Genomic DNA, 24,772 nt, shown 5'->3' with positions numbered 1-24,772 from the left:
AATGCCACAGAAGTTTACCCAAACCCCAGCTCTAATAAGAAAAGTAAAGGCCAGAATCACCTTGAGTTTCAGCTGCACGTCAATGTTTCCTGCATTCTTTAATGGCAGCGTCTGTTGACTAGATTTACCCAGTGGAGCCGACAGGCTTACAGTCTAGACAAAAGTAGCACAAACAGCAGTTGACTGCCAACTCTTCAGAGGCCAAGAAAAGCTGAACGTGAAATGAAACTTGATAGACAAAAAGGTTGTTTTGTGTTAAACTTTGTCAAAAACAGTGGAATGTTTTCATGATTAATCTAGCAATTTCATTTCTCAAAGTCTTTTGACATTATATGAAACAAAACATAATTTTAAATCAGCAGATAGACTGTACATACATTTTAAATGCAGTTTGGAACATCAGACAGTATAGTGTAGCAAGAATGGGGAGTTCTAAATCCCTTCAGGATTACAAGATGACTGTCTCATCGTCAAGTTAAACTAATACTGAAATTGTTAGAGGCTCACTGCTCGTAGTACAGAAATCTGAAGTATATGATTAGCTTAGTTGTCCACTGATAATCATAATAGTAGCTGTGTGTGCTATTCTTAGACCAAATTTTTTGTTTTATCCATTTTCTTTAAATATACATTGTGCTGGTACAATGATTTTCAGTTAAATTTGATTGGCCGATGCAAGAAACCAGAAAGTCTATCACATTGCTAAGAAGACTTACTTGTCACAAGACAACGCATAACATGTGTATTAGTAGTAATAATAATAATAATAATAATAATAATAATAATAATAAGTACTGTATTTGCAATGTAGTGGTGTGCAGAGCAACACTATCAGTCTGAAGAAAAGCCATATGGCAGTTTTACTACCTGCAAGTCTTTAGGAGCATGGACCCTTGCAGTTCCAGACCTGGCACGGAGAGGAATACTCCTGATCACATGACTCGGACCAGGAGAGTCCACTTCAATGTCCACCCGAGCAATGTACTCATCAGCCGGACCAAGCTCTCCTGAAAAGCGCAACCACAAGGAGTTAGGGTATTTTGCCATGACACACATCCTATTGTATGAATTGTCCACACGTGGCACTGTACAGCATTTATTAACCGTTAACTTATGTACTCAATAGCTGACTGGATTGAACTATCTACAGGTGATACAAAACAAAGCTAATCCTCTTTCCCACAGTTTGCCCCAAGACACCCAATGCATCCATTCACACTTTTTGCAGAATAGTTGAACATTACATAATGAAAGTTTAATAAATCAACCTTGTCAAGTTTCAAATAATTTGGCAGTAAGTGAAAGTACTGCTTTGAGTAAACGGATTGATGATAAAGACATTGGGCCTCACGCAAGAACCACTCATACTAACAGATTTGTTCTTAAGTGGCTTGTACAAGTGATTTAGGAGAACTTTCCACATTCACCAATTTTCTCGTATTTTCCCTAAAAGCTCAATTGTGTAATTTTGAGTGGATTCTTAACAACAACAAAAAAAAAAAAACTTTGTTCTTTTGCAAAGGTGTGCTCATTCATGTGTAATTACTTCCACCAACTAATCAAAGTATTCTCGTAAGCGTAGAATCTGCCACTTAGGATCATTCAGAATACATACGAGCGAGTCGCTCAAATGGCGGCAGCCATGTTGCGCCTGGGCTAGAAAGTAATATTCAGATGGTTGTCATATACAATTTCACCGCTCGATGGGAGAAATTCTTTCACAATGTAGCTTTAAGCACAAACACAATTTACGAGTGATGACCTAGTATTTCAGGCCTGCATCAGACACAACGTGTGTGCGTGGGACACGACGGTGACACGGAGCATCAGAGATAGGGTTGGTACCGTTCACATCGTTTCCAGTACCGAAATTCGGTTCTGGTAACCAATGGTAGCTTTTTCCCGGTACTTTCACTCTTTAATAAGAAAAATATAATTTCAGTTGTAAAAATAATTCCAAACCTATTTACTTAGACAATTTTATTTATTAAGATTTTACACACCACACAAAATAAAACATCTACCTCTACCCTCCCAAACCTGTCTGTACAACCAATAGGTCAAATAATTATTAATTTCCTCACACTGCACTGTAACTTTTGTTCTTGTATCTTATTCTTTTTTAGCCTGTCTTTATTTTCTCTCTCTCTTTTTAACTGCTCTTTAATGTTTTATGTAAAGCATTTGTAATTGTTGCTGAAATTTGCTACAGAAATAAATCCTTACATCCTCCATCCGTCAGTCAACACTGGTGTGCCTGCCTGTCCCAGAGGAAATGTAACTGCACCGCGACCACGTTCGGCTCGCCATTAATATTATATTGATTATATTGCAGCGAATGCTGTCTGCGTGGAGTTTAACAACAGCTTAACCCGCATTGCCGTGACTCACTGTAACTTTAAAGTGCTCATATTATACAGAGTGAGGCATCACACTTCTGTTCCATCTTTGTTGGGAGTCACACATGCTCAGTAGCTAGGTAAGGACTACTAGCCAGTCAGAAGCAGAGTATGAGGGCGTGCCCTGACAGTACCTAGGTAAGGACTACTAACCAGTCAGAAGCAGAGTATGAGGGCGTGCCCTGACAGTACCTAGGTAAGGACTACTAGCCAGTCAGAAGCAGAGTATGAGGGCGTGCCATGCTAGCAGCTAGGCGAGCATTATAATGTTTGTCTCTGAAGTAAAGGCTGGACTACAATAGAGCTGTTTGGAGCAGTTTGTGAACAGTGTTTTCTGTTGGAGATGGTGAGTCCCTTTGGGGTGGACTTTGGGCTTTTTCCTCTTTGTAAACCTATAACATGCACAAAAAGATATATAACACAATAAAGGAAAGGGGAAAAGACAAAAGCATAATATGAGCACTTTAAAAAAAAAAAAAAAAAGCAGAGTCGACATAGTCTTGGTCCTCTGTAGTACCGACATTTGGTCATTACCCAAAAAAGTACTGATTTCCTAATCAGAGATGGTCCTGGCTCTGGGGCAGTCTAATTAAGCTTCTTCTGAAGAAAAGACAGTATTTTGGTGTGGTGATTTTGTTACCTTGTATGGCTATATTTTTTAAATAGGGGAATTAGTTTTGCAGTACTGTTCAGTTACTTGCAAAATAGTCTTAAAAACCAACATGAAAAAGAATTGTAATAAGATTGTGAATCATGATCCGGCCTATGGAGTTCCTCAAGGTCTTGGTGTCTTAATGTGGCATTTTTTAACCATTTAAATTCTTGAGTGGTCAAAAAAAAGGGTACATTTTTCACCATATAGGTTTAAGGAATGTTATCAATCAAAAAATTGATTGAGACTCAATCTGGTTGACTACCTGAAGAAACCGTGTACTTGTGAGGCGCCTTGAAGTGAACCCAGACCATAAAGCCCTGTGGATTCTGAAAAAAAATGAAGTAAAGTTAACATGCGACATGCGAGGCCATTTTCACTGCTGAACAAGTGATATAGAGAACTGGAAACTGAACTGAAAACAGAACTGAAACTGTGTTACCCATATCTTAATGTTCTGTGTCTCTTTCAGAAATTACTCAAAAACACATTAATTTAGGTAAATACTAGTGCTGTCAGTTAAACGCGCTATTAACGGCGTTAACGCAAACCCATTTTAACGGCGTCAATTTTTTTTAGTCGCGAGATTAACGTTCTTTTTGGCCTAGCAAACGTAGTTTTTTCTCACATGCTGTTGCAACAACTAGTTACGTTAGAAAAACTACAACACCACAGCGGATCTAGCTAGACCGGAAACAAAACAACAGACACACCGCATACACTTGTTTGGGCTTGCAAGCCGGCCAAAGAGTAGTAGGCTAACGTTACGTTTGGAGTGGATGGCGAGTGCGAGACACCGGAATGGATGCCAATAAGATTCTGAATGGAAAGTTTACTTTTAAAAAGTTGCCAAATGGTTCCATTGACAAGACCAAAGTGATCTGTGTGTTTTGTCGTTGTGAACTGAGCTCTCATCGCAGCACATCCAGTCTGAAATACCACTTGATGACCAAGCACACAGCTGATGCGAATTCTCCGCCCCCTCGTCAAAGCCAGGCGACAATGGATGACTTCAGACAGAAGCACATCATGGATGTATTAAGAGAACCACAACTAAGAACGAACTTACTGCAGCCATAGCTAAATGGGTGGCTACTGCATGTAGGCCTTAACGTTGTGGAGGACGAAGGTAAGCCGATCCACTTTTCCATGTTGATAAGAGCATTAAAATGAGAAAAAAAATAATTAGACAAAAAGAAATCAAGGGACATTTAGAATATATAAAAATGTGTGATTAATTGTGAGTTTGGCATTAATGCGATTAAATATTTTAATCGTTTGACAGCACTAGTAAATACTGTACCACCATTACCTTAGCAAGCTTTACAGAAAACATGAAACAAAAACATGCATCATTAAATAATAATATAAGTCAGTGAGTGAGATGCTGAATAAGGTTGTAATCATTTTGTCAATTCTAACCTCTCCGTAGCTGGCATGCATCACGTGATTCATCACTGAGGGAGAGGACACTGGGGCCATGTGTCCAGCCTGCTGTGTTGCCTCAGATGTAATGGTAACAGGGTGCTTGGAAAAGGTGAAGCATCTCCATGCTGAAGCGTTCTGGAGAAATGAGAACCACCAGTTATGATTTAATATATGTTCACTGCTATGTTTTTGCTGCTTTGCAAAGCAAAGATAAGTTGTTTTATTACCTTCCTAGAACACCCTCAAAGTTAAGAAACATAAAGACCAGATTTATGCTGGATTTAGGACCAATTGCATCCAGTGTTTGGAAAACTTCTTTCCATTGCTCTACAGAATGTGTGTCTTGCTGCTGGCCCAGGTTCCCCGAGACCTGAGGCTGGTAACAGCAGCATATTTGAAAGCACAGCCAAAACAATATGTCATAACCAGTGTAATTAACATACGTGTTAACAGCTTTGCCAAACTGTGTTTTTCAGCGGTTTATTAGCAAATGGTTTGTCTCATGTTTATGAGAATACAGCTATTATAAGTTAATATTAGGGCTGTCAGCATTAACGCGTTAATTGCGATGCGATTAAGGGCTGAGCATAACATGTTTTATTTTTTATTTATTTATTTTTTTAAATTGCATTAATCGAATGCTGCCATTTATTAATTTATTTTTCACTTCACTCGGCTTCGCGTCGTGCCTAACAGGCTACTATTTTGACCCTTTGCTGCACCTTTACTTATCATCAAGCTGCTGCTTTTTATTTTCCCAAAAAAAATTTTGGTTTAAAGTAAATAAGTAAATAAATAACCAAATACAAATCTTAAAGTCAGCTTCATAAAGTAACTTTCGTTGCATTCATTTGATTCCCAATCAAGATACACTGGTAAGAATTGCTTTCCATTGTTAATATGTACTTAAACTGTTCTGAAATGCAAAATAATAGAATTTTAATCATGTGATAAAACGTGTGATTAATCACGATTAACTATAGAAATTCAGTTATTAATCGTGATTAAGAAAAAAATAATCATTTGACAGCCCTAGTTAATATATAAAGTTAAAGCTGACTGACAGCCACACACCGTCAATTTCTCTCTCACACACGCAGAGAAGCAGCTCTCCGCTCTGCACACAGCCTGTGTGTGCACTAGGAGTAGGAGTTCACTACTTGTTTAACCCATTTAAGTTTAAAAACACCCCTTAAAAATGCAACTTCGTGGAGGTGGGGTGGGGCGTTTGGTGTTTTAAGCCCCCAACGTTGTCCAACCATTGCCTAATCTTAACGCTGCCTGGAAGGCCCCAAGATTAGGCAATGGTTAGGGGTAGGGTTATGAGCCTTGAAGTCGACATTTGAGGCTTAAAACACCATTGAGCTGGGGGTGGTGCGCGATCATCACTTGTATCATGAGCCGACAGTTTTGCTGTCATTACTTAGAATTCCTCATGGGGGAGACAAACTATATGCACTACAGCATTAACACCGACAGGGAGTCAACTTAGGCCCAACAAGCAATACACTGGCGAAAACCCTGGCTTGATTTGATATGCCGCGGAAGTTTCTATTAGTGTAGAACGCATTTTTTTTAAACATCAATATTGCTATCGATCATGTTCATTTAATTGTGGAAAGCCAAAACAGTGATTGCGATTAATATTGGATTCATTGTGCATCACTGTATAACTGTTGTGGATCAGCATACAGTATGTGTGTTTAAAATTGGTCTAAGAATATGTAGAAATGTACTGATGACTCACTGCGCTGATAATCAGACGGATGGGAACTGTAGCATGAGTCCTGTTGATCAGGTTAAGAGGAAGGGATTTGGCACTGCCTCCTGGAAGGTCTCCAAAATCCAGACAGCCAGATTTGCTTACTTCAACCTGAGAATCAAAATTAATTTAAGATCCTGTCTTAAGTACTTTTATACTTCATCCATTATCTATAACTGCAATAATTGCAAATGAGAATATTTTCTCAAATCGACTTACCTGGATAAATAAAGGTTAAAAAAAACAACTAAAAAAAACAAAAAACCAAACAACAACAACATGTCGGTACATGAATATCAACCCAAGTATTTTAATTTGCCTTATTTCTTATGGATCAGGAGTCTCATATATTAAAGACTGCGCAGCTTTCATACCAGAAGATGGCATACACCGAAAACTTGAAAAGTACGCACGCATAGAAATATTCCCATTTATAAAACCGGGCGTACCTGCGCACTTTTCCTTTATACAAAAAATTTTCTATTTGTAGGTATGTCATCTGGGATAAGCAATAAAAGAAAATCTGCAGAGTGGCACATGATGACAGGGCAGTGCATTGCACCTGAACCATGGCAGAAAAAAAAAAAAGGTCTACTGTTGAAGTGGAAATCAAGAAAAGAGTGGCGGCGCCACACTAGTTACTAAACAGTTGGGTTCATTCATACAACTTTTTTACTTACATACACATCATGCACAGGATCAATTACGCATCACATGAGTTTGCCCACTATTAATAACGTTACACTTCAAAAAACAAACAATGATCTAACCATCAAAATGAACAAGAATTAACTTTAGATAGCCTTAGTCTTATATGATTTAACAGGAGTTAGGAGGGAACAGTGTTGAGATTAATAATAACACGTAACTTTCTGTATGGATCATAGTATTAGAGGTATTTTATCTGCTGAACTGTTAACATTTGGCAAAAAAAATAAAAACGGATTTAATTGACAAAGCACATCATGGCTACACTTTGTTATTTGTTTAAAATTTAACGGGCAATTTGTTGTATTTTAGCAAAATACTGAAAGCAGCAGAAATGCAGAACTGAGTAGGCTACATTTTAATATCTGTTAATTCATCACAAGTAATATCACTATATTCAACAACATTGGGGCATAGCGCATATTCTCCTCCAGCCTTAATAACTACCCTGAAATTGTGTCAGATGCAGGATAGAGTCGCAATATTTTTATCTGTATCATCTTTTTGTCTAATTTCTTTAATATGTAAATAGTTCTTTCTAAATTATCTGATAATGTTAAGTAATCAGTTTTAACCTTCGTTTGACTAGTTTATTACTGACCCCAGCCATCACCCACCACCACATAATTTTCAACCTGTGGGAAACACTGAATTATGTTTTTTTCAGTAGTCGACGTCAGACGTATGACAGTAACTGAAGTAGATGTTTCATTTTGTAATATTTGGTGAGCTTTCGGCACGTTTCAGTTATAATTTGCCACGTTACAGAGCCAGACAAGACTTTGCGGACACATTCTCACGTCAAGTTAATTTTTATACATCACACCGTGTGTGTGAGAAGTAGGGATCGACCGATATGGATTTTTTTAGTGCCGATACCGATTTTATTATTTATTTATTTTTTCCCCCATCAGCTTTAGCCGATGACCGATACGGGCTGCCGATTTTCTTGAGCCGATATTTGGAGCCGATACTGCTTTTGCTCCCCCAATTTACATCATAAAAATGTAAACCCTGCCACACTGGATTAGTTTTCGGAATCTGCTCTGCCATTTCTTTAAAAATAAACAGAAACACACATCAGTGTCACTTCTGCAATCATCTTACATTCATATCACCCAAATGATGTGTGCAATGTGCATCATATGGATGGGTGCACTGCATATAGTTAACTGTACAAGGGTCAACATCTACAACACAGCCTTAATGATGCAATGCTTGCTGACATATTATAAGACAGATATAATCAGGTCATCACAAAATGTCCTTTGTCAACACATTTCAATAATTTAAGAAAACAAACCTGAAAAGTAGCCATTGAAATAAAGTGCTTGATTTGTAATTTAAGACGACCATGGTGCTGGAAGCCTGGCAGGCTTCCAGCACCAGCATTCTGCTAGTGGGGGCGGGGCAGTGCATGGTCTCCAGCAACACGGAGCTGCCTGTGGATGCCTGTCTGTAATAATGGCAGGAAAAAACTAATTGGCGAACGCAGTAGCCGCGTATCGGCCAGCCGATAAAATCGGTCTATCACTAGTGAGAACCAGCATACACAAGCTTTTCGTGCGTACGCAACGTTTATACATGAGGCCCCTGGTTATTTTGGGTTAAGAGTGTGATCTTTGCACTGTAGGCCCTCACCTCTAGTGCAGGATTCTCTGCTATGGCAACCAGCACCACCCTTTTAGCAAAGATGTTGGCCCCTGCAGCAACCTCTGTCTCTGCGGATGCAGGCCAGGAGCAAACACTGAAGATACACTGGTAGACACCAGCCTGTGGAGGGATGAACAACACCTTCTGCTCCTCTGTACTCTTGGGGGCAATGATCGTCTTGTTCTTCACTATAAGCCACTGGTAGAGCATGCTATCCACCTGTAGGGATTGGCATCAAAGACAGAAGAAACATTGATAATGAAATGAGTACTGTCAGCTGGTTTAGACAGATTTCATAATAACTGATTGGTTATCTCAAAGTTTTTAGGCAACTAATTACGAGCTGCCCTTTCTGAAATTTTAGGGGTTTTATACACAATTTTGAAGATACTCTTAGCATATCCATTTTGACACTGTATATAATTAGTCACCATTCTGTGCTTTCTGTTTACCTTTTCTCCATCAATGGCCAGGTTAGTTACAGTGATTGACACTTGCTGCCATCTCTCAGAGGGGTTGAAGAGGCTGAGGGAGGTCTGTGAAGCAATGCCTACACAGCAGTTGTGAGGGAACCGCAGTTCTTCTGGTACCACCACTTGGCCTGAAGAGGACAGTGACACAGGTAAGTAGCTACAGTAAGTAGCTGATATATAAGAAAATGACAATATCCTTGTATTTAACAAACCGTAGCCCACATATATGATTAGTTAAGGTATGATGAAGAATATTAATAAGACAATGGTCAAATCCTAATGTCAAGAGCATACACATTATATATTAAAATATGCAAAGGAAGTTAACTTTCTTATAAACACCAAGACCACTGCTACCTCTCAGTTCCTCAAGGCAACCTGCAATCAGGGTCTCTGCACCATATTGACCGTACGGTTTTCCCATCATTCCCATGTCCTGCTGGCCCTGATGGGGTCTAGGGAGAGGATGAGACCCAGGAGACTGAGAAATTCCCAGAGGACCTGATGTGTGATGTCTCACTGTGAAATTACTGTTGGGTATGCCTGGGGAAGAAAAAAAAATGGAAGAGGTGGCTAAATAAATTGTGCCCATATTATAAAAAAAAAAAAAAAAAACACTTTCTGGGATTTGGGGTGTTCTTTTGTGTCTCTGGTGCTTCCACACGCATACCAACTTTGAAAACAAAAAAATCCATCCATGCTGTTTTGAGTGAGATACGGTTTCTGAATGTGTCCTGCCTTCAGTCTCTAGGTGAGCTGTTCAAAATTGGCACGGCTTGTGACATCACAAGCCGAAATGAGCTGGCTAACCGCAACCGTTAGCTCGTAGAGTTAGCATGCTACCTCGTTCTCAATAGCAAAGCACTGCTACAACACACACAAGTTCACCATAATATACAAAACTACTTACATGTGCGCCCTCATTTAGAAGTCTCCCAGCTAATCCTGCCTTGTAACTGACCGAAGTTGTAGAAACAGCCTCTTTTACTGTCTATGGAGCTAGCTAGCTGACATGATCTACATCTGAGCTACTGCATGTGCGAGTGCAATCAAAGATAGTACAGAAGAAGAAAAGAGGTCTCACTCTGTAGCTAAAACAGAGACCACTAACTGACTAACTAGACAACTAATCGCTCTGAGTAGTTAAATACAACACATTTTTTTTGTTGCGTCCATGTTGTTGCCACATTATGACTTAAAGCTCATGAACACTGGGACCATCCAAAGAGCATGTGAATGCACCATTTGTCTTGGCTGAGGTTTGCGCTTTCTGAGAGCCCTTCTACTTATCAATGTTTTTCTGGGTATTTTATAGTTTTGTAATACATAACTCAGCACCTTTATTTATGAAAGCAGAGAGAAAAGACATGCCTGTAGAGGACACACTGTAGAGACTGTTTCCTGTTGATCCCACATGATAAGAACCATTATGTATTGGAACTTCAGGTCCCAAATACTGCTGAGCCAGCTGAGGGTTGAAGACAGAGCGTCCAGCCAGGAGGGACTGCATATCTCCTTGGTGGGGAAGGTCAATCAAGCCAGCACATTGGGTCTTAAAGCTGGGGATGGGCACATAGTGAAGTCCCTCTGATGAGTAGGATGGAGGCATGCAAAGGCCACTAGCATACACTGACGTTGACACTGAGCTAGCAGCTCCCCACTTCTGGGAGCTTTGAGAAGTTGCAGTGTTGCTAGTTTGCTGAATGTTCAGATTACTGCAATAGCCGGAGTCGACTTTGGTGAGCTGCCTTACATTGGACTCAGAGAGGTGCTTGTGTTTCCTGCACCCTGCTGAAAAATCACCAGTTCTGTCCCTGGGGTAGTGGTAGTTACATTCACTCTGGCTGCGAGTACAGCTCAGACCAGAAGCACTACGTGAGGGCTCCGGGCTTTTACACTGCTGTGCTGGTAGTGGGTCCAGACTTTTAGAATGCTCTGGTTTGACCTGGTCCAGGTTTTTGGGCAGGCCAAGAATATTAAGGTCAGCATCTGGTTCCACAGGTGGAGTTGGACTGATTCTGATGATGGTGGTGCTCAGTGCCATGGTACAGTTATTCTATGGACAGCAACAAGACAACAACCCAAGACAATTAGTACCACACATGATAGGGACTATTTCACAGAGCACAGCCCTTCATGTCTCATGAAAGAATGGAACGTTCAGTGGTATTGCAGCCAAGGTTAGGTATGTTTCACTTTGTCCTACCGTACCTTTTGCCTCTCAGGTGAAGGCACAACAGTGCTATCATTCATTGAGATGTATGTGAGCCTGCTGAGACTAGGGCTGAAGCAGATAGACTCAGGAGAGAGGTCAAGACCTGGATGATTGTCTGCCAGACCACCACTGGATGACACAGGTGACACCATACTGAGAAGAAAAGACAAAACGGGAGCAAAGTAATGAATAAACAGTGACTCACTACTGTCTGTCAGTAGTAATAAGTATAAGTAATACAATATGTATACACATTTCACTTGAATTGTATTTTTATGATTGCGTGTGACAAACAAATGAATTTATTATTCAGTGGTTCTCAGACGTTTTACAGCACGTACCACTTCATCAAGTATTAGGCCCTATAAGTACCACCATTATGGCCCACGTTAGCATGGTCCTACCCTCCAGCTATGGACAGTAAATGCAGGAGGCAGGTGTATTTATTGTTGACCTCAGCCAACCCGGTCCAACTGAATCCAATTTGAGGTGACTCGTGTCATATCTCCTTACGGTTTTGCGTTTGCTGCTAGCAGGTGCTGTGGAGACTTCGCCGCCGCTGCTCTATAGTTTAAAAAGGGCTGCTCAAACTATTCTCCTCCTCATCCTAATAGTTCCTGTTAGGAGCCAAATTGCAGGGTTTTTGATTGCCATCACAGCTCGTAACTAAGCATGGATGTATGCGCGCTCCTATGTAGCAGGCTGATATTGAAACAGAAACAAAAATATTACTTTTAATATTCCTGTATTTCTATAGTATTAGGTTTTAAAATAGATTTATTTCATTCTCTCTCTCTCTCTCTCTCTCTCTCTCAGATTCCCTCCGTGTACCACTAGAGGGAGCTCATGTAGTACCAGTGGTACTTGTACCACAGTTTGAGAACCAGTAAATTATTGATTGAATAGTAATGTGCGTCAGCTTAACAACAGAAACAATTATTCCGACTACATAACAGACTAACTATTAAAGATTAATGTGAAGGTTCCTTTTCTTGTCGAGTAATAATTTGATCAATTTGGGTTGAATAAAATTGAAGCCACTAAAAGATTACTATTTAATTAAAATGATAATAAAAACGTAATATTCAATGCTCTTTATTTATCGAGAACATGTATGATACAATACCTATCAGCACTGGGAATGGAGGTCTGACTTGGAGAGGAGTGAGTAAGCGGAGAGGTGGATGGTCTGAAGTTGCACTGCGTTTCCTCCACACAGGGCTCAGAAAAACCCTTCAGCAAATCTGAGGAACAAAGTTATTGTTACCATACACATTCATGATGTCATCTCAATATTCTCACAGGGGCAATACTATGTAATCATGTGAAATATGGTGACCACTGATGTCAACAGTTGTTGAATAAGTGGGATTACTGCCCAGACCACTGTTGCATGCCGGGTGAGGTCAGTGTAATCGTCGAGGCGTTTGTTGCCAGAAATCAACATTTTTTCAGTTCTTTAAGCTACAGTTTTACGGTATACTTTTACATCCTGACTGTTTTACCTATATGTTTTAACAAGGAAAAATACTCTAGTCATCGGACATGTGGATCTAAAGTTTTCAGTTTGCTGTAAGCTGGATTTTGACTGCCTCTTCTGCTGCTAGTTTGCTTGGTTTGTTTTTAGCCCAGAGAGAAATAGGCCGTGCAGTTGATGAATCTGTCTTCATTTCAGATCAACAAAGGTCAGTTTAAAAGATTTGTCAGATTTTGAGAGACTCTAGTCACGCTCATTCAGCTCCCCATTTCTGGGTTAGCACTTCACCAATCAGATGGGTCATTTGAGTCAGACTGCCGGCAGTGCCTGCACCCGCTGATTACACGTCAAATCGACCAAAATGAAGGACGACAGCACGGAACACACCGAACAGACTCGAGTTACTGACCTTGCCAGACTGTCCAACGGCCGATTATCGGCTTGGTGTGTCAGCGCCTTTACAAAGCTAACACTTTTGTCGCATTTCAATTTAAGGAATTTGAGGGGTCTCGTTAAGAGGAGCTGCTAGCTAGGCTATGTGTCCCATTCAATCCTATGGGAAAAGATCACCGCTACACTTTCGTCATAACTATAGTATATTTACACTTTGAATTTCGTTACGGCATGTATATCACAGCTACCCTAAGGTCTTACAAAGCTTAGCTAACACTTTTGTCCGATTTCAATTTAATGCATTTTTGTGAATTTCCGAGGTCTCGTTAGGAGGAGGCTAGCTAGCTCTCATTGATAGAGCTCCATCCAGCTCACCGCGGGCTCCATCAATGAGACTCACGGACAAGAGGCGTTTATTTCCCTGGGAGCTGAAGGGAGAGAAGGGAGCTGCAGGCCCTGGAGCTCTGTCAGGGCAGCGGCGTTTGGTAGTCCAGTAACCCAGAAACGGTGACTTTGCGCGGGTATGGAGCGCCGTGGGCTGCCGGCCGTGACGGAGCTCCATCTAGCTCCCAGCAGGCCGGGGTCTGTGAAGGAGGACAGGCCGGGCAGCGAGGCAGCAACACAGGCAGCACCGGCCGCTGAACTCCGACACACAGTCTGACAAAATTTGCAATTAGCCATTGATTATTGTAAAACGGCCCATATTTGACCTCTACGTAGTTGATTTCTTGAATAAAAAAAGTCTCAAGTGAATTTAGTGATGAAATAGCAGACGAACAACGTATATAATTTCTGAGATCTGCGTGACCTATTCAGAAGACTAGCTGATCTCAGATCAGTGGTGTAGCCTATTGGGGGTGTGCCAAAGATAGAGACTAGAGCCAAAAAGGAGGAGCCACCGAGTTGACGTCAACTCTGTGGTTCGTTGAGATTTGCCCGTTTTTTAGAGGCAGTTTCAAATTGTGAGATTTGCAGAGGAAAGAGGTGTCAATGGTATTTTGAGGTTCTATGTATGTCCTAGTTACCCACTAAACTGTCATTATTCAACTATGACAAGGTAAAAATCGGTTTGGCATTCTATCACCCCTTTAACAGACTCATGTCTCAACAAGACAGAGAAACTTGTTCATGCCTTTGTATATAGTAGATTCAATTATTGTAACAGTGTGTACAGGTCTCTGTAAAAAAAAAAAAATTTTGTTTTATGACCTGTTTATTATTTTTGCTTTGTATGCTTCTGCTTATGTAAAGCATTTTGTATTGCCTTGTGTCTGAATTGTGCTATATAAATAAAATTCCCTTGCCTTAAGATAGAAGTCTCATATTTTCTGGTTTTTACTCACCAGATGCAGGGCCTTGCGGAGGGTGGGTGTTCGGAGAAGAGAAGCCAACATGCTTCTCCACAGAGCTACGAGGTAGTGGAGTATCCATAATATTGCTGGGTGGTAGTTTGTTCTCTGAAGAATTACTCAGTCTGTCCTGCTGCTGCTGGCCTGCACTCCTCACCCTCTGGGACGGAGAAGAGGAACCTTTAAAACAAGGCAGGCCTGACCTCCCTTTCCTCAGGTCTGGTGGGGTTCTTGGCAAGCCGGGTGAGACAGCAGAACCTTTATCACTCTTTTGTGATGTTTCTAAGGAAGACCTAATATTGTTGGATGCTTGTGGGTTCAGTTCTCCTGACTTGACTCCATTTTCTGTGAGGGTCCTGCCTGAGGAACCACAAGTCTTGACAGCAGAAGAAGTACAGTTACCACATGCTGTCATTTTGTCTGCAGGAGGTGCGACAGTGGAAGACTGCCCTGAGCCCACAGACCTACTGGCAGAGCTGAAAGATGTACGAGGACGAGGAATAGAGCTTCTTTTTGGGTGACCCTTATGACCTGGAGATAATGCATTTAGAGGAGGCACTGCAGAGGAGCTAGTGTTTAATGTTCTCTCTCCTCCTCCGTCTTTTGCATCAGTTTTTATGGGCTTCTGTTGAGTCGCACTATCCACTTGCTGAGCTGAGCTCCCCTGTTCCTCAGGATATCCTGTCTGAGGGTTTCTTTGAGAGCTGTTGAGGTTGTCCGCCCAGCTGGTCAGATCAAAGGTAGTGTGTGCCATAGAGCCATCTGTGCTGCCTGACAGATCAGTCTTTCTCAAGTATTTCTCCATGTCGAAGGCACTAAGCTCCCCAACACAGGTGCTTCTCTGCAGTGTGGCCAGCATGTCGTTCTGATCTGGCTCAGGGAGGAACTATGTAGAGAAAGAACAAGAAATTGAGGACAAAACATTGTTCATTTAAAATTGAGCATAAACATTTAAAAAGGGTACCAGAAAACATATTCGCCAATACAATAGATACCAATATGTCTGTGATATTATTGACTTGGCTCCAATTTATACACAACAGAATCAAGTGGGGATATTGAGTTAATACAGACTAGGTTTTTGATGACATGGATATCCCTTCTATTAGTGAGGACTTTAGAGAAGTCAATCATTTTCTAGAAGAGAAAAATCAAGCAATGGGGAGTCTACAATGCTCTAAGATGCTGGATCCCGACGGATATCTGTCTGAGATGTATAAAACATTCATGACAGAGCAACCCATTTTGTTTGACGTTTTAAAACAATCATTAAGATTTATCTTCCACCAACATTTTATCAGTTTCTTTGATCCATAAAAAGGATCAGTATCCATCATTATAAAAGGCCCGTGAGTCTTCTGAATGTGGTCATTAAGATTAGCCTAGAAAAAGTGCTGCTGACAGTCTCAACAAATTAAAAAAAAGAAGTTGTTTTTATAACCTTGGCAGGCTGTTTAACAGCACATACTCACCTGGTTCCAGAAGTGCTTATAACTTTGCATGCAGAAAGGGTTGAGTGGGATTACCTCCTCTCAATCCTAACCCTGTCAAAGTTTGGATTTTGTGCAAATTTTTTATTTATTTTTTTAAATGGATTAAGCTTCTTTATGTCTCCCCCTTGGCCTCTGTACAAACTAATAATTACAGATCTGGATATTTGCCAGGGGCTAAAAGCCAGGGGTGTCCCCCTATCTCCAATGCTCGTTGTGGTGGCTTTTGAACCACTTGCGATATCTCTACAAGCATCACAATACTATCAAACAGTGGTATTGTTAGAGGGCTACTCTATGACTATGAGCACAAAGTCATGTTATATGCACAAGATTTCAAAGCTCTCCAAGTCTATTCCAGTGATACTATATATGGATACAGAAATACTTTAAATATATTTGGAAAAATATCAGGTCATAAGCTAAATAGTCTCGCATTGGCAGACCTCTCTCCTAGAGGTATAGATCTCGCAAGATTAAAATGTGACGAGATTTTAAAATAGTGTTAAAAGCTCGTCTCATTCTCACGAACCCAAACTCGTGTTTCATGAGCCAAGTGTCTCATCAGACCCCTATCTCCACATGGAAGAAGGTCTGGCTACACCAGATACATTCTAGGATAGGAGAAAAAGTTACAGATGGAGTCTAGAGATGATGTGGGGTACTAATTGTTTACCGTTTACATCTTACTTTACACACTTCAGGCTGTTGCAGCTAGCTCAGGGGAGAGACTGTATGACACTAGGTGGTACAGCCTGAGACATGCACAATGCATTTGTTTGTTTCTTTTCCCTCCATTGTACCGAACCGTGGTGTCTGAACTGAGGTATGAACCGAACTGTGACTTCTGTGTACCGTTCCACCCCTAATCAATATATTTAATAATGAATGAAAGAATGTTGGGATTGAGGCACTAGTCCTGGGTTATGCCATTTGATTACAACTGATGTTCTAACCCCAGAAAGGTTGAGAGCGCTTTTGCAGGGTAATGACGAAATCAAAATACATACTACTAAATATATATATTAGGGCTGTCAAAATAACGCGTTCATTTTGATTAATTAATCTGAGAACAAATAACGCGCTAAAAAAAATAAAACGCAGATTAATTCATTCCATATTAACGTTTGACCCAGAGCCGTTCTAGCCACCATTGGACTGTAAAATGAAGGAGGGAGACGAGAATTGGATTGGATTATTAATTGGAACATTTACATCTTCTTCCTGCCAACCCTGGCTACCGAAATCTGGTGCCACTGATATGTCTGCGCTTCTCTCTGATGCTCTGAAACACAAACACCGCTGCACGTGACGCGAGTTAACACTATACTCGACAGCAGCTAACGTTAGCCTACCGCTAGCTAGTAGCTGGATTAAATACGGTTAAAATGCTGACAGCTAACGCTAAACGGTGTAAAGTTTGACTGTGTTTTACTGTAGAGGATTCAACACCGGGATGTAACAATCTGCAGCTGCTGTTGGAGAAACAACACAGACGGTGCGTTCAATGAAACTGGTAAACTATAGCCTCGTGGTGCATTTGAAGTTATTGTAAATGTCAATTTCCCATCTGGTGGTTGTTTTTGTCGTTCAACAGCAATTTACTAGTGAAATAAGTTATTGTTATACATTATTATTAAATCATTTAATTTTGACCATATGGCCTTAGCAATAAACAAGCCGTCAGAGAGTATGTAATTAATTAGATTATGCTGTTATGCTGTCAATCGATTAAAAAAAAAGTGTGTGTGTGTATATATATATATATATATATATATATATGTATATATATATATATATATATATATATATATATATATATATATATATATATAAAAAATCCAAAGTCTTACATGTTTAGCTGATTGTGGTTCCTCTGTGCAGCTGACAGCAGGTTGTGCAGTCTCAGGTCGATTCCTCGCCCTACTTCTCTTGGACAGTTCCATGATCATGGCAGCCAGCTGCGATGGGTCAGTGGTAATTGACGCATCAGCAATGGCTGAAGCAATTGTGCTGATACTCAGCATCAGATGGCTGCTGTTATTGTTGGGGGACACACAGCTTTGGTTACCCAAGCTTGAATCAGAGCCCTCACTGTGGTCAGATAGTGCAGCTCTAATAATATGGTCCTAAAGAGAAGAAGTAATTTTATGTCAGAAAGACATTCCACCGTGCATGTAATCCTACATAGACATATGAGGTGCTTTCTGACCAGATACTACTAAGTAAGGAAAAACACCTCTAAGCAGTTCTAAGAACTACTCTCCCCCAAAATCTTTTTTCTCCTCGTTTGCATTCCCACTGGCCAAGTGGCCATAGGGACTGGTAGGAGGGGTAAGGGAGTGACGCAAGCACGGCAACGGTCTTTATAGCATCGTCACTAGACCTTAGCGCCACATACAACAACAAAAGCAGCATGGAGGAGGCCGTACATGGCCAGCAGCGCCTGCACCTCCGCATCAGTCCACTTTTCCGAGTTCCGCATTCCGTCCATTCTCGTAGTTATTCACGTAATGTTTTGCTCAACACAGACGGGGCTTTATTATACTCAGAACAGACCCCGCCTCTGCCTGCTGCTGCGCTGTGGACGTGTGTGTGTGTGTGTGTGAGAGACGGCCGGCTTTTGGAGTTTAACTCCGAAAAGACAGTTGATTCCCGTTAATCTCATGATGGACATGTGTGTGATATTTCAACAAACGAACCGTCAACGGCGAAATAAAAGGCTCTTAATTACGAGAGCGGTCTGAGAGACCTCCAGCTTACAGCGAGGTGTCTGAGCAAGACTGGCCGAGTGACGAGCTAGAGGCCGGGGCAGGCGCTTGCTGGCTATCGCCTCACTTCATGGAGCTTCTCAACTCCGAAAACTTTGAAGGAAATTGTCAATTCGACAAAAAAAGTATTCTAGGAACATTTAGTTCTAAGAACTGCAAAAATCCCTCCGGTCGGAAAGCCCCTATTGAAATGTCAACATATCCAAAAAGTCCCTGTACCTCCTGTTCACATGGTTCTGGATCTGTATCACCTTTCGGTGACATTCTTTCACCTGGTGCCTCAAGAGTTTTGTCCAGGTCCTCTGCAAGGAGATGATCATAACTAACAGTTAGAAAAGCACTGTTTAAATAATTTTAAGATAAGCAAAAGCACAGAAAACATCAGGTAATATTGTATGAGCCTAAAAAGTGATTCTTCAAAATCAGCAATACTGAGAACACACCTGGGTTGAGTGTTTTGTCTGCTTCGCTGTTTTCCATGGTGTCATTGTGAGGAGAGTTGCCTCTGGCAGAGAGGTCTGAGGGGTGAATTAGGGGAAACGGTTCCCTTTTCTCTGGAGAGGTAATGACGTAGCCAAAGGATGGCTAAAGGAACAAAGACCACACTTTTAATACAGGTTACAGTCAAAAGGACTTTGAAAATATACAACAAAAGGCACAAGTGAACGCAACCTCAACTTATACCATTTGACTGTACAAACGTCTTGACAATTTTATTTTCTGAAACACAATTTAACAATTATTTCTGAAATCTCCTGCTAACAAAAAAAAACATTGGCAGCTAGACCTTGTCAGCTATCAGACACCATCTGCATATCAATGTTGCACATCCCTTCTATGGCTTTATCTATAAATGAATTCTTAACAGCCTTCATATGAACCCCCCAGGAGTTAATTTTTTATTTTCTGTAACAACCTAAGAAAGCAATTTTACTGACCCGTTTAACCCCATCCACATCATCAGTGCTGCCCAGACAGCCCAAGGCTTCAGAGCGTTGTCCAAAAAACTGCCCAAAACTCAGTCGCAGGTAGCTTTGGTCCCCCTGCTTAAACTCTGAGGAGACCTGGGAAGCCCTCATCAGGATGTGACTATTGGTGGGGGCCTTCCAAGAGGAGTCACTGTGAAAGGTGCTGTTACTGCTGGCTTGTTCAATCTTCTCCTCCTGTGTGAACAGCAATACTCACAATTCAATTTCAATTCAAATTTTATTTATAGTGTCAAATCACAACAGGAGTTATCTCAGGACACTTTACAGACAGAGTAGGTCTAGATCACATGCTATAATTTACTCAGACCCAACAATTTCCCACGAGCAAGCATTTGGTGTGACAGTGGAGAGGAAAATGTCCTTTTTACAGGCAGAAACCTTGGACAGACCCTGGCAATAAAACATAGGCTGTGCTTTACAAAATACATTGTTGCTGAGACTTAGGGGTCTGTTAGCATCTCTACTTACAACATAGCAGTTATATTATATTACATTATGACAAACCAGGTCAGCATTTCCCCTAGGTTGACTGCTTCGGGGCAGCGAGGGCCGGGGGGGGGGTGTACCACTATTCTGACCACTTGCAGACAAGCAAAGAATTTAAAGGGCTATTTGTTAAACAGTCTGGCGAAGTGCTCACGCCACATAAAACGCACCAGGGCTACATCACTTCCAGCTAACTTTAGAACAATAAGGGCAAAACAGCATCACTGATCGGTTTTAACCGAATATTCTCTGGTCTAGTTCAGCAAAAAAACAAACAGTGAGTTGGTCAGCATGTTCGCATGTCGTTCACTACAGAGCCCGTTAACCGGTACCAAGAACGTTATCTTCACCAGTCTCTCCTCTGCACCGTTCTCCGCTCCGTGTGTGCAGTGTGATGCTGCGTGGGTAAATGTTTCTTCCGTGCTCAGTGTAGCAGCTTCACTTGATTACAATGGTTACAGTTTTTACAATCTTTAAATATGTGACAGGGCTTGACATTAAGGCTTGTCCGCGACAAGTGGATTTTTTTTGTAGGGCAAGTGGAAGAGAAATTTACTTGCCCCACTGGACAAGTTAAAACTAAAACAAAATGAAATGCCAGTTTACTTCACGTTATGTGCCACTCATTACTAATGTTGGGTACCGAACAAATAACGTCAAACGGTAAATCCAACGGTGCCAAATTTCGGTGCGCGAGCATATCGGACGTCTCTGCATCTTAAGAGCGCGCGCACGCACACACACACACACACACATTACAGTGACGGCAATGCCGGTAAAGCGGTTGCAAGTGTGTTTACACTTTTCAAAACTCCACACAGACAGCGTATATAACAGCGCGGTGAAAGCTGTCACGGTATGGTTAACGTTAGACTTCCTCCGTTACAGGCAGGCACCATTGCGTTCACTATGCCCTACTGACTGGCTGGCTGAGGTTGTCAGTCCCCCCCGTCAGATGGCTTGGTGAAACGCAAGAGCAGAGGATATTAATGAGAATGAAGATATATATTTATCGGAATTTGTTATTCCATAGCATGCCGCTGCAGAATGAATATAGGGGAAATGCTGAATGTAATCCAAGTGAATTAGATTATTTTTAGTACGTGGTAACATTTCTGTTCATCAGGTATTGGCTGGGAAAAAAACGGGGCTGTTGTATACCTGCATAAATTGGTGCTCCTTCTCAAATTCCTCCTGATCCTGAGCTATCTTTTCCAAAGCATCACCTACAAAAGGGGAATGAAATTGGCCAAAAGAGTTATTCTGCACAAAAAACACTACATTAGATGAATCTCATAGCATCACAATAAAGCTGTGGACTTGGTACATACAGGCAGGAACAAAGTTCTCAGTCTGAAACTGGCCAACATTCTCTGATGCCTTCCCATCAACCTCTTTCTCAAAGGATGAGTAATATGCCAGGTCTGTCACCCACTGCCCTTCTTCATTCTGGTACACAACATTTTGAGTGGCATTGGCACCTGAAGAGACGAGCAATGCTGTTAATACACTATAAAACAGAATTAGAGATGCAGCAGTCAAACCCAGCCGGTTGTCAGCTGATAGGCCATACGTGTTGCATGATGGTTTTACGTCACGCGCACACAGTGGCACAGACAGTAACACTTGTGTTGCAATAGTATGAGATTTTCACAATAACTGTCATAAAAAATATGGTTGTATGGCATATTATTATCAGTTACAATTAACTTTAAAAGGAATGAAAACAGAAGTTTATTTATTTTTTTGCTTTATTACAGGTAGTGCAGTGCCCGTTGAGAACGTGCCTGTGCCTTATAAATTAAACTACCAAGCAGAATATAAAATAATGAATCCCCACCTTTATCAGCTGCAACATTTAAGTGATTAACACATGAACGCATCACCAATTGTAATTCAGCAATCATATATATATATATATATATATATATATATATATATATATATATATATATATATATATATATATGAATCTCAAATCTTCTTTAGTAGGGTTGTCAAACGATTAATTCTTTTAATCGTGATTAATCGCCAAATGTCTATAGTTAATCACGATTAATCGCATGTTTTATCACATGAATACAATTCTATCATTGTGTATTTCAGAACTGTTTTTAAGTACATATTAACAATGGAAAGCAATTCTTACCAGTGGATCTTAATTGGGAATCAAATTAATGCAAAGAAAGTTACTTTTTGAACTTGACTAAGATTTGTATTTGTTTATTTTTTATTTACTGTAAACAAAAGAAACGTGTGAACAATTCCTCCAAGAACTTAACCTAACTGAGATGTAACACTAACACTTTGCTTATACAGTACAAACAACATGGTCCAAAAACCAGACGCCACAGCAGGACATTTGTAACCTTGACATTTTTCTAATAAGGAATGTTATAACAATTTTCCTGAACAGAAAAGGGGGTGGACAATGTCCCAAATGACAAAAAAAAAAAACACGATACAAACGACAGTCCTAAAACCGTATGCTGATATACATAGTCAATCTAGTGTGCAGTAACTCCTAAATAATGTTGATTACTCACTGACGTCCAGTGATCACCGGTTAATGAGACAGCGTTTGCACTCTGCAGCAGTTCCAGTTTGGCTGCTTTCTCCGTGTCATACAGGCTGTGTATGGTGAAACTACTGTCCCCCTCGACAACTTTTTAAAAGTAAACTTTCCGTTCAGAATCTTATTGGCATCCATTTCTGCGTCTCGTGCTCGCCAGCCACTCAAAACGTCACGTTAGCCTACTACTCTTTGGCCGGCTTGCAAGCCCACACAAGTGTATGCGGCGTGTCTGTTTTGTTTCCGGTCTAGCTAGATCCGGTGTGGTGTTGTAGTTTTTCTAATGTTACTAGTTGTTGCAACAGCATTTGAAAAAAACTACAAAGTTTGCTTGGCCAAAAAGAACGTTAATCTCGCGATAGAAAAATTGACGCCGTTAAAAACGCATTTAACTGACAGCACTAGTCTTTAGCAAACAAAATGGATGAACTCCAGCTGCAGATCATCACAAATAAATCGATTATGGACTGCAACATCATAATCATGCAACTGAAACATGGTAACAACAGCGCTGTGCAACAGCATGTGCATGTTTCGCCATGGTTGTCTTTTATGGCCGAAGCGTGAATCATTAAAAGCAAGACACACGAGTGTAGATGACCTTAGTCACACAGTTGACTACTCACTCACAAACCCTCACACACATTGGCCAACTCTAGCAGACTCGCTCCCTCCTCTTTTTTAACATGAAATCTTTAAAAACAATCTAATGAGCCCTGGATAGATGATAAAGAGTTGATTCTATAATAGGCCTGCACACACCTATTTTCTTGGGAAAGTAAAACATGTTACGTAAAGTGGGATATACTAAAATTCTAGCTGGATTTTATTTGTACAAAAAAAAAAAAAGCTCTGTCCGGTAACATGAAAGCCTTTTATTTATTTTTTATTTGTTTGAGTTGAGTGAGAGAAGGTCCTGTAACCTGGTGCAGTTTTGGAGAAAATGTTTAAATGTCTAATTTAATAGTGTAATTGTGCAGATACCATTACATTTTCTATTAAATAAAGTTTACAAAATTGTTTGCTTATGCTGTCAATTATAGTTCTTAAAAAGAAAATTGTAATTAAGCAAAATCTGAATCGGCTGGTCAGCCTTTTAAAAAGATCGGAAATGGTCAAGAAAATTGCAATCTGTGCATCTCTAAACAAAATATGTTAAGTTTCATCACCGTTTATCAACTCAGTAAATGTCTGATCTAAACATCAAAGATAAAGCCAACCTTGTTGAAACTCCAGCTCGTCTGGGCAATTGTTCCACCCATCATCTGAATCTTCTTGTTCCTGGTGGAAGCTCTGGGAGAAATATTTGGGCTCCAGAGAGGTGGAAAGGGGATTGTTGTCATCCTCACTGATACTGCCTGAGGACTCTGCAGCAGTCACATCACCACAAGGCCCTCCCCTTAAGCCCAAGGAAGGTCTGGCACCATCAGGCTCATCTACTCCATCATCATCCTGCTCGTCATTAGATTCTGGCAGGAGCACCTGAGGATGGGTTGAATGACAAAAGGTATAGAGAGTGCATGATAGAGGTGTGAATCTTCACTGATCTCCCAATTCGATGACGATTATCATGTCAGCGATTTGATATCTCGATGCGTAAAGCCATTTTTCTATTAAAGCCATATAGGATATTTAATTCATAGCTTTTCAAGCATCAATAACAAAACATTCTGCATGGCTCTAATACTAAATACATTGGATACATAAAACTACAGCACTGAGCACATGGCACTTCCTGAATGTGTAAAACACAGCAGAATATGTAAACAGAAAGGTTGTTAGGCCTACATTAAATTGTAAACAGAAATAATCAATTATGGCCTGGTCGATTATCGATGCAGCATCGTCCATGTCCACGATTCGATGCATCGATTATTTGATTAATTTCAACACCTCTACTGCATAAGTGTAAATTTGTTTGGATACTTGTGTCTGAACACCAATTATCAGGGTTT

At 40.6% G+C, this 24,772-nt stretch overlaps 1 protein-coding gene across 1 annotated transcript in view; it reads right to left on the bottom strand.

The window, feature by feature from the left end:
• The window catches only part of cep192 (centrosomal protein 192), a 71,730-nt gene that overhangs the window by 26,521 nt on the left and 20,437 nt on the right, over window positions 1-24,772 (bottom strand). Inside the window, exons 13-31 of the mRNA XM_078253818.1 lie at window positions 24,038-24,299; window positions 21,577-21,726; window positions 21,407-21,471; window positions 19,709-19,933; window positions 19,214-19,355; window positions 18,990-19,072; window positions 17,853-18,128; window positions 14,504-15,395; window positions 12,417-12,534; window positions 11,287-11,443; window positions 10,447-11,131; window positions 9,433-9,618; window positions 9,055-9,203; window positions 8,591-8,821; window positions 6,227-6,352; window positions 4,474-4,614; window positions 3,317-3,380; window positions 868-1,007; window positions 61-153 (exon numbers count right to left, since the gene is read on the bottom strand). Coding sequence (XP_078109944.1) covers window positions 61-153; window positions 868-1,007; window positions 3,317-3,380; window positions 4,474-4,614; window positions 6,227-6,352; window positions 8,591-8,821; window positions 9,055-9,203; window positions 9,433-9,618; window positions 10,447-11,131; window positions 11,287-11,443; window positions 12,417-12,534; window positions 14,504-15,395; window positions 17,853-18,128; window positions 18,990-19,072; window positions 19,214-19,355; window positions 19,709-19,933; window positions 21,407-21,471; window positions 21,577-21,726; window positions 24,038-24,299 — 4,185 coding nt within the window. The remainder of the gene's footprint in view (window positions 1-60; window positions 154-867; window positions 1,008-3,316; window positions 3,381-4,473; window positions 4,615-6,226; window positions 6,353-8,590; window positions 8,822-9,054; window positions 9,204-9,432; window positions 9,619-10,446; window positions 11,132-11,286; window positions 11,444-12,416; window positions 12,535-14,503; window positions 15,396-17,852; window positions 18,129-18,989; window positions 19,073-19,213; window positions 19,356-19,708; window positions 19,934-21,406; window positions 21,472-21,576; window positions 21,727-24,037; window positions 24,300-24,772) is intronic.

The sequence above is a fragment of the Sander vitreus genome, chromosome 6, assembly GCF_031162955.1.
Source record: "Sander vitreus isolate 19-12246 chromosome 6, sanVit1, whole genome shotgun sequence".
In the NCBI taxonomy this organism is placed as follows: domain Eukaryota; kingdom Metazoa; phylum Chordata; class Actinopteri; order Perciformes; family Percidae; genus Sander; species Sander vitreus.
The sequence above is the reverse complement of the archived record's forward strand: the minus strand, read 5'-3'. Positions and strand labels throughout refer to the sequence as shown.